Here is a 10,460-nt window from a genome sequence, read left to right as displayed (position 1 = left end):
AGACAACGAGGACATAAACATCAAGGCCAATGGCTCTGCAATCTCCTCCCTTGTTTCCCAGAGAATCCTAGGATAAATGCCATCATGCCCAGGGGACTTATCTATTTTCACCCTTTCCAACACCTCTTCCCTACATACCTCAAAGCCGTCCATTCTAATTAATTGTGACTCAGTATTCACATCGGCAACAATGTCCTGTTCCTGAGTGAATACTGATGAAAAGTATTCATTCAGTGTCTCCCCAATCTCTTCAGCCTCCACACGCAACTTCCCACTACCATCCTTGACTGAACCTATTCCTACCCTAGTCATTCTTTTATTTCCTGCCTGAAGGGGCATTTGTCAACCCAATGGCCATTGTTTTTACAACAGTTAGGGGGACCATTACAGAAATTAACTTTAAATTTCTGGCTTACGCATTATTTGAACCTATGTCCTCAGAACATCAGACTGGCCTCTGGATTATTAGTTCAGGGATGTTACCTCTAGGCCACAACCCCCTCCATGGTACATTATGATAAACATTAACTGATATCAAAAGATCTTCAACTTGTTAAAATTTGGTCTTTGGTTTGCCTGAAATTTGTTGGTCTTCCAATGCAAAGAGCTGTTTTGACCAAGTATTGCAACATTCTAAGGTTCAGGACTATTGATTGAAGGATGCATTAATGCATGGGGCAGTTGCCACAAAGGCTCATGGGAAAGGTCAGGGTCTAAGACCCTCATGCGCCGAGGGACTGGAAACTGTAAAACCTCTTGCAGTGTGTATGCACAAGTGAATGTTTGACATGAAATATAGATGTACATTGTGAATATAAGCTGTGATAGCAATTTACATAGCAGCCCAAAATTAACCATCTATATTGTACTTACACAAACTTTATGAATAAGGCATAATTTTGGAAAAATGAGTTTTCAGTTCCCAGTGTAGGTTTTGAAAGACCTGTTTCCCTTTCAGTTCAGAAGGCAATTGGAAGCGGTAACTACTGTTTACTACTTACTGTGGAGTAGGGTCTGGATGATTATGCCTTCAGATTCCTGGATCTGAACTCTGGAAATTCTGCATCCACAGTTTTGCCTCTATATCTCGCTTTCCCAGTTCAAGCCTATCTCTCTGAACAAGATTTTAGCCATCAAATCCAGTATCATCTTATGTGGCTGCATGGTATAGTTTGGTTTATAATGCTCTTTGCAGTGCTTTAGGATGTTTCATTTTATTCACGGCATTATTTGAATATAAATTATCATCTTTACCCAAGCCATGAAGTAACAAGTTGAACCAAGCATTATTTTTGTACAAAGCATTGGCACCAACGTACTTTATATGTAAAACTAAACAAAAGGACTGTGGATTCTGCGAATCCAAAATTGCTGGAAATACTCAGTAGTTCTGGCAACATCTGTGGAGAGAAGAGAGAGAGCAGAGTTAATCTTTTGGGTCCAGTGACACTTCAGAACTTAAACAGCTCCTTTTAAGGGGACCTGTAGTCGTGGCCAAATGCTTAAGGAGATGGGTTAGGAATCCTTGGGTGGCTCAGTGGCTAGCATTGCTGCCTCATAGCACCAGAGACCCAGGTTCAATTCCCGCATTGGGTGACTGTCTGTGTGGAGTTTGCACATTTCCACCCTGTATCTGCGTGGGTTTCCTCCGGGTGCTCTGGTTTCCTCCCACAATCCAAAGATGTGCTGGTCAGGCGAATTGGCCATGCTAAATTGCCCGTAGTGTTAGGTGCATTAGTCAGGGGTATATATAGGGTAGGGGAATGGGTCTGGGTGGGTTACTCTTTGGAGGGTCAATGTGGACTTGTTGGGTCAAAGGGCCTGTTTCCATAATGTTGGGAATCTAATGTAAAATGTCCCAGGGTGCTTTGACTGTGCTGAACCAGAACCGGGCAATGACCAGCGAGGAAAGTGGTGATGACGGCACAATCCGATCAACCATGGTTGTATGCTTTACTGAATGGCTGAGCAGGCTAAAAGGCCCAATGGCCTACTTCCTTCCCCCTAATTGTTGAGCTACATGAGATATTTGGGCACATGTCTGAAAGTTAGGTAATAAAGGTAGGTTGCCAGGCAGTCCTTGGGTGTGTGTTGGTGGACACTGGGGAGGGGAAAAGTGAGGATTTTAAAGTAGAGGTATTTCTTAATCAGGAGCCGGTGCCCATCAGGGTATTGGGCGAATTGGACCTGGATATAAGTAAGGACATGGACAGCAGAGGTTTAGATAATCTTAGGTTTATGGGGAGTTGAATGTGGGATGCCAGCCCGGAGTATGTTGGAACAACGGATTCACCCATCAGTGTTCAATTTGTCATCACAGCTGTCCTTTACCTTTCTTGCTAACAATGATCCAAGATGTAAAATTGTTACATGGAGGCTGGCAGTTTTCCCAAGAGACCAGGGATCATTTATGACCCTTGCAGTTTGAGTGCTGTGCCTCCATTTGTTCTTGTCCCATGACCAAGAAGGAGCATTAACTTGGAGGAGCAATTGTGAGAAGTGGGAATTTTGCCTGGTCTCTGCCTTCCCAGGAAAACCAGGGCAGATTGAAATTTGTGCCCAAGATCTTGCTGCTCTGTGATCAGACATGCTAGGCAATAGAGTTAACTAAATGAGCCACTGCTGAAAATGTGTTGCTGGAACAGCGCAGCAGGTCAGGCAGCATCCAGGGAACAGGAGAATTGACGTTTCAGGCATAAGCCCTTCTTCAGAAATGGGAGATTTCTGAAGAAGGGGTTATGCCCGAAACGTCGATTCTCCTGTTCCCTGGATGCTGCCTGACCTGCTGCGCTTTTCCAGCAACACATTTTCAGCTCTGATCTCCAGCATCTGCAGACCTCACTTTCTCCTAAATGAGCCACTGCGCAGCCTAAATGTTCCTCTTCAGGTCACTTGCAAGTTAAGCTCAAGAATGGATTTGTAATCTAACCTGCTTCTCTGCAGTTATTAGCTCTGGTTCATTTTGATTCTGTTCTCTGCAGTGTTATGTTAAATATACTCAACTGAATGGATTAATCCTTTGATTTTTGTTTTTGTGTAATGCAGGATAAGGTGATGGCAAGGATCGGATTCACTTCTGGTTCGCCCACCTGCATCAAGAGTACCCGTAAGTAATACCAAAGGTTTGGATCAGTGCACAGAGTTCTCTGTGTTTCTCCTCATCCTTGTGGTTCCTCATTTGATGATCCTACATTCAGTGATGTCGAATCATATGGACCTCCTCACAGAACTCCCGTTCCTGGAGAGGCTGCCTACCCCAGACCGCCTCAGAGCTGCAAAGAAACGCCGGACGCAGCAGCTGAAAAAATGGGCACAGTATGAGAAAGAGATGCAGAATAAAAAGAGGAAAACTGACAAGAAGAAAAACACAGGGAATCCCCAACGAGTCTCCTTCACTCCGAATGTTATGCTCTTAGAGGCTTCATCTAGGAATGATATTGAAGAAGGTAAGTAAATCTCTCAATTTGCTTAGACACCATTGTTCTAATCCTGACTTCCAATAATTTTGAAAGACTTATTTCCTATTTGCTACATGGTTTTTCAATATCACACTGTTAGATAGTCCATATTTCTCCTTGTCCTTTTTAAGAACAGAAGTAAAAGAAGCAGGAGCAGGCCACTCTGCCCCTCATGTCACCACTGTCATTCAGTAAAATCTTCTACTTATATGATTTGGAGATGCCGGTGTTGGACTGGGGTGTACAAAGTTAAACATCACACAACACCAGGTTATAGTCCAACAGGTTTAATTGGAAGCACTAGCTTTCGGAACACTGCTGCTTCATTAGGTTGGTTCTACCTTTTACTCTTACATTCTCATTAACCATGAAATGATGCACTTACAATTGAAATTGACTGTCTGATGTTGGAGGTGTGTTGACTGGTGTGTAGCTGTGTGTGTAATGCAGAGTGATACCAACTCTGGTTCAGTTCCTGTACTGCCTGAGATCACGCTTCAGCTTTTCAACTTCCCCATCGCCTGTGACATCAGGTTATGATTGTCACCAGTCCGCTCTCGCTCTCGCTCTCTCTGTAATGATCCACTGCCACTAAGGCAGCTTTCACTTTAGAAATTAGGAATAGGAGTAGGACCTTCAAGCCTTTCCTTTTCTCTTTCTTCCCTTCCTACCCAAACGTCAATTGAGCTTCAACATATTCAATTGTTAAATCTGCAATCCTCTGACATTAAAAATTTTAAAGATTCTCAACTCGCTGAGTGAAGGAATTTCTCTCCTAAGTAGCCTACTTTGTATATTGATTTTATGACTCTTTTGACCTGGAGAAGAAGAGAGCCCCCCCCAGTGTAGACTCTGCCAAGATTGATAACTTTGTACATTTCAAAAAGATCACTTGTTCTTTCAAAACTCTTTGAGATTTTGGCCACTTCCGCTCAACATATTCTCATCTGAGGAATGGAGCTACTGGACTTTCAGAATGCCCCCTGTAAAATAAGTTCATGCTTCCTTGTACAGCGTACCCTCTGTGATCTGATCAAAGCTGTGACATTGCAGAAGGTCATCCTTATTAACAGGTTTTACAAAGGCCGGTGAAAGGGGAGGAGAGAGAAAAGACCAAATGGAAAGAGCTGAGGTAAGACAAAGAATGGTTATGGGACAAGTAGGGTTCAAAAGATAGAGTCATAGAGATGTACAGTATGGAAACAGACCCTTCGGTCCAACTCGTCCACGATGACCAGATATCCTAACCTAATTTAGTTCCATTTGCCAGCATTTGGCCCATATCCATCTAAACCCTTCCTATTCATATACCCATCCAGATGCCTTTTAAATGTTGTAATTGTGCCAGACTCCTCCAGTTCCTCTGGCAGCTCATTCCATACACACACCACACTCTGTGTGCAAACGTTACCCCTCAGGTCCCTTTTTATATCTTTTCCCTCTCACCTTAAACCTATGCCCTCTAGTGTTGGACTCCCCAACCCTGCAGAAAAAAGTCCTTGGCTATTCTCCATGCCCCTCATTATTTTGTAAACCTCTATGAAGATCACCCCTCCAGCCTCCGACACTCCAGGAGAGAACAGTGCCAGTGTATTCAGCCTCTCCCTATAGCTCAAACCCTCCAATCCAGGCAACATCTTTGTAAATCTTCTCTGCACCCTTTCAAGTTTTACAACATCCTTCCTACAGCAAGGAGACCAGAATTGAATGCAGTATTCCAAAAGTGGTCTAATCAATGTCCTGAACAGCCTCAACATGACATCCAACTGTTATAGTCAATGCACTGACCAATAAAGGTTTAATTGCAGTGTTGTGTAAATAGATTTCCAAAAGGTTGTGCATGATATAAACTCCTAAAACATGTAGGTATCTTCAGGTTACTGAAATACAATGCTGCCTTTGGAATATATCTTCATACCTTCAATATCACTGGGTCAAAATCCTGGAGCTCCATCCTTAATGGCATTGTGGGTCTTCCTATCGCAAATGGCCAGCAGTGGTACAAGAAGGCAGCTCATCATCACCATCTCAAAGTCAACTAGGGTTGAACGATAAATGCTCGGCCAGTAATGAAGCCCATGTGTCATGAATGATTTTTAAAACAATATTAAACATCAGAACCCCCAAAATAATGATCTTGGGTTTACTACAGAGGCTGGTACAAATGCAACATTGAAGAGGCATTTGGAAGGGTATATGAATAGGAAGGGTTTGGAGGGATATGGGCCTGGTGCTGGCAGGTGGGACTAGATTGGGTTGGGATATCTGGTTGGCATGGATGGGTTGGACCGAAGGGTCTGTTTCCATGCTGTACATCTCTATGATTCTATGACTCTATATAGTTAACTGGCATAGGGTAAATAAAGGCAAAGTGCTAAATGCGTGACTTGAAGATTGGTGTGGATGGAATGGGGCATTAGCACCAGTATTGAGGTTGAGGGGAACTGCTCTCGAAGACTCGACTTCACCTGAGCCATTGTCATTGTGAATTGAATAATTAGGGCTTTCAACAAATAAGATTGGATGAAGATTTTGGGAGAGGGGAAGTGTCGGCTTACAAAGCAAAGTGACGTGTCAGCATTGTCAGGGCATCTATTTGGTTAATGATGAGTGGGTAGGAATGGACAGCATGTACATGGAGGACAACAACAGCAAATAAAATCTTGTGGGAGGGGTGTAGGAATGGTAACAAGGCAAAATTGATGGATTTTCACTTTAAAGCATGTTGTACTCCGGAAAATAAAGGGTACAAATACAGGTTAATGGATGTGATCTTTATTGCCGTTACACAGACATGGTTTCATTGAGATGAAAGCTGGGAGCTAAATATTCAGAGGTCTGTGACTTTTCAAAAGGGTGCACAACAAAGGCAGGGTGGTGAGCAGCTTTGTTAGTGTGGGATAGAGTAAATACAAACCACCAAAGTTCTTGCCTTGGAAGATGCAGAATCCCTACTGGGGGAGGGATGAAGACCTCTGAGGTGGGGAACTCCAAAGATTCACCGCCCTCTTTATAAACAAAAAAAAAGGTCCTTATCTTTATCCTAAACAGTCCAACCATCCCAGGAGTAAATCTGATGAACCTTCATTATATTCCCTCTGCAGCAATAGTATCTTTTCTGAAGCACTGAGATCAAACTGTGCACGATATTCCAGGGGTGATCTAACCAAGCTCCTGTACAATCGAAGCAAGACTGAGACCTGGACTCCCAATTTCTTGTGATAATGTACCATTAGCATCCTAATAGCTTGTTGCACTTGTATGTTAGGATACCCTTTGCACGCTTTACACTTTCTATCTTCCAACTATAAGAAATACTCGGCATATATGTCCCTCCAACCAAAGTAAATAACCTCACATTTTTCCAATTTATATTCCATCTGTTGTGTTCTTATCCAATCATGAAGCCTGCCCAAATCCTCCTGAGGAATACTGGGGGGTGGGAGGTGGTGGGGAGAAAGAAAGACTTTTATGTTGCTTGCTCCAGATGTCCTAAGTCACGTTGCAACCAGGTAAATACTTTGAATTATAGTTATCATTCCAATATAGGAATGACAGCAAGTAATTGTGCATAGGAAACTCCATAATAACAACAATCTGATTATGACTAGATTTTGGTTTTAATGACGTTTAATGGGGGAGAAATATTGTCCAGGACCCAGTTAAAATTTCCCAGTGTATCACTGTATAGACAGGTCTTTTGATTAGCATCTCATCTGAAAGACTGCATTTCTGACAAGGCAGCACTCCCTTGGTACTACAGTGGAGTGTTGTTCTCGAGTGCGATTGAGCCCACAATCTTGCTGTTTGGTGGATGCTGAAATGAACATAGTAGTGGGCCTATGATCTCAGCCCTATTCTACTAATCAACAGCTCATCAGTTTCCATTTACAGTTCATTCTGTATTGTTGTAAGTTTGTTGCATTCATCAAATGTTAGATAAATACCCCTAGAATATTGTAGTCAAAACAAAGGACCATCTGGAATCGGTTTATTGAAAGGAAAGGGATGATGAATTCTGCAGCCTATCCATGAAGGTGGCTGCATTTGAAATGATGAGCGACAGATGAAAATCTTTGACAGAATGTATCATTTGTTTTCAGCAATACTGGAGCTAAATTCTTATTCTTTGCTTCATAAGGGGCAGAGATATCCAGAATAAGAGAGTTAAGATATTTCTGCAGCGAAGGAGGTTGGCAGTACAACAAGTAAAATATTCTTCCTATGCAAATTTCGAAGAATTTGTGAAAACAATGCTCCTGCCTGTCTTGGCCAGATAGAATATTTTTGTTTTTGCTTTTGCAGCTGTAGACTGAAAACGTTTACTTCTGTCAAAATCATTGCAGATGTGACGGTTTTACATTTTCTATTTTTGTATTCATCAAATCGAGAGACATCGGTGTCAAGAAATGGAAATAGGCTCATTTCACGGATCAGTGTTCAATGTCACAACCAACCTAATGGAGTAACGCAGAAGTGCAGCAAAAGTGTGTTAAGATGGGGAGAGCTTGTGGACAAGTTCAAGTAGTAAAAGGAGCAAGTATTGGAAATGTTCAGTGTGTCTGCCACAGCGTCTGTGGGCAGAGAGGAGTTTAGGACAGGAGGAGGTGCAGAATAGGGCATTCATTCTGTGTCTAGAAATTAGGGCCTCTCTCTCCTCCCCAATATGAAAATGTCTAGTACCTCGTTAGTGTGGATCAGTGTTGTATATTCACTTAGAGGGAGTTGGAGCTAAAAATGTGAATATGTTGTGGAATAAATTATCCATGTTCTAAATGAACGGTGAAACGGGAGCAATCTATTTCTTCTTTTTCTACAGAATAACCCCCTCTCAAATCTACTCCTGCAATCCCCTTAATCTCTCTCCAAATTTATTATGCAGATAAGAAAAGTCCCAGGCCAATCCAAGCAATCTTTGGTTTCTGAACTGATTGATTGTACTTAGCAGCAGTTGGAGTTCTGCAGTTATCCTCTGCTCCTCCTGTTTAGAAAATGAAAAATGATCTACTGTCAATGTTCCTGAACACCAAGCATAGTTTCATGCTGTAAATGCACATATGCCATAGATTCATAGTCATACAGCTCGGCAACACACCCTTCAGCCCAACTCATCCACGATGACCAGATATTCTAACCAAATCTACTCCCATTTGCGAGCGTTTGTCCCATATCCCTCTAAACCCTTCCTATTCATAAACCCATTCAGATGCCTTTTAAATGTTGTCATTGTAGCAGTCTCCTCCTCTTCCTCTGGCAGCTCATTCCATACACACACCACCCTCTGCGTGAAAAGGTGGTCCCTTCAATCCCTTTTAAATCTTACCCCTCTCACCTTAATCCTATGTCCTGTAGTTTTGGATTACTCTCCCCTGGGAGAAAGACCATGACTATTTACCTTGTCCACATCCCTCATGATGTATAGGGTTACCCCTCAGCCTCCGATGCTCCATGGAAAATAGCTCTATTCAGCCTCTGTTTGCTGAAACACTGGGACAGAGGATTGGCCTCCCCTCTGATGCCCCAGTTTGTCGTGTTTAAAAATATCTCTGATTTATATACCATATTTTACAACTTCAGGGCGACACAAAGTGCTCCACAGTCAATGAAATACTTCTGAAATGTAGTCACTACTGTAATAAATGTGAGAGTCAGTGTACACAGAGTTAGCTCCCACAAACACCAATGTGATAATGACCAGATGCCCTGGTTTAATTGATCTCAATTGGGAGATACTGTTTTACAGGGAGGCTCCTTGTATTCACCTTGGCTCATGCGTGTGGTTGAAAATATCTGCTGGTCTGGTTTTCATCACATTAGTAGGCGTGAAGAGGAATTTTCTAAAGTAACTTTTTCCTTTTGGCTGTTTTTTGTCATACAGCACGGAAGCAGATCCTTCGGTCCAACATGTCCATGCCTAGTGGATATCCCAATCTGACCTAGTCCCATTTGTCAGCACTTGGCCCACATCCCTCTAAACCCTTCCTATTCATATACCCATCCAGATGCCTTATAGATGTTGTCATTGTACAAACCTCCAAAACCTCTGACAGCTCATTCCATACACGCACCACTCTCTGCTTGAAAAAGTTACCCCTCAGGTCCTTTTTAAATATTTCCCCTCTCACCTTAATCTATGCCCTCTAGTTTTGGACTCCCCTGTCTTGGAAAAAAGACCTTGGCTATTCATGCCCCTCATGATTTTATAAATCTCTAAAGTCACCCTTCAGCCTTTGACACTCCAGGGAAAATAGCCACACCCAAAAGCTTCAATCTGCAATTTTGAGAGGGAGAGGGTACAATTGGAAGTGCTCTGCCCAGAGGCAGTGGAGGCCCAGTCTCTGGATTCATTTAAGAAAGAGTTGGATAGAGCTCTCAAAGATTGTGGAATCAAGGGTTATGGAGATAAGGCAGGAAGAGTATACTGATTAGGACTGATCAGCCATGATCATATTGAATGGTGGTGCAGGCTCGAAGGGCTGAATGGCCTACTCCTGCACCTATTGTCTATTTCTGTTGAATAAAGGGAACTATGGAGCTATGAGGGAGGAGCTGGCCAAAGTTCAATGGTGCAATACTTTAGCAGGATGACAGTGGAAGAACAATGGCAGATATTTCTGTGTATAATGCAGAAGTTGCAGGATCAGTTCATTCCAAAAAGGAAGAAAGATCCTAGGAGGAGGCATGGGTGGCCATGGCTGATGAGGGAAGTTAAGAAACATATAAAGTTAAAAGAGAAAAAGTATAACATAGCAAAGATAAGTGGGAAAACGGAGGTTTGGGAAGCTTTTAAAGAACAACAGAGGATTATTAAGAAGGAAATACGCAGAGAAAAAATGAGGCACAAAGGTAAACTGGCCAATAATATTAAGGAGGATAGTAAAAGTTTTTTTTAGGTATGTGATAGGCAAAAAAATGGTTAAGACTAAAATTGGGCCCTTGAAGACAGAAACAGGGGAATATATTACAGGGAACAAAGAAATGGCAGAAGAATTGAATTGGTAC

At 42.4% G+C, this 10,460-nt stretch overlaps 1 protein-coding gene across 3 annotated transcripts in view; it reads left to right on the top strand.

The window, feature by feature from the left end:
- The window catches only part of LOC122560245 (protein phosphatase 1 regulatory inhibitor subunit 16B-like), a 192,958-nt gene that overhangs the window by 56,031 nt on the left and 126,467 nt on the right, over positions 1-10,460 (top strand). For 2 of the 3 annotated variants that reach the window (XM_043710731.1, XM_043710732.1), the window contains 2 exons: positions 3,046-3,106; positions 3,228-3,446. In XM_043710731.1, the coding sequence (XP_043566666.1) occupies positions 3,055-3,106; positions 3,228-3,446 (271 nt within the window). In that variant the 5' untranslated portion in view covers positions 3,046-3,054. Of the gene's footprint in view, positions 1-3,045; positions 3,447-10,460 lie in introns of those variants that run through there. The other variant, XM_043710733.1, reaches the window with a different exon arrangement.

This window comes from Chiloscyllium plagiosum, chromosome 20 (assembly GCF_004010195.1).
Source record: "Chiloscyllium plagiosum isolate BGI_BamShark_2017 chromosome 20, ASM401019v2, whole genome shotgun sequence".
In the NCBI taxonomy this organism is placed as follows: domain Eukaryota; kingdom Metazoa; phylum Chordata; class Chondrichthyes; order Orectolobiformes; family Hemiscylliidae; genus Chiloscyllium; species Chiloscyllium plagiosum.
This window is presented reverse-complemented; position numbering and strand designations above follow the sequence as displayed.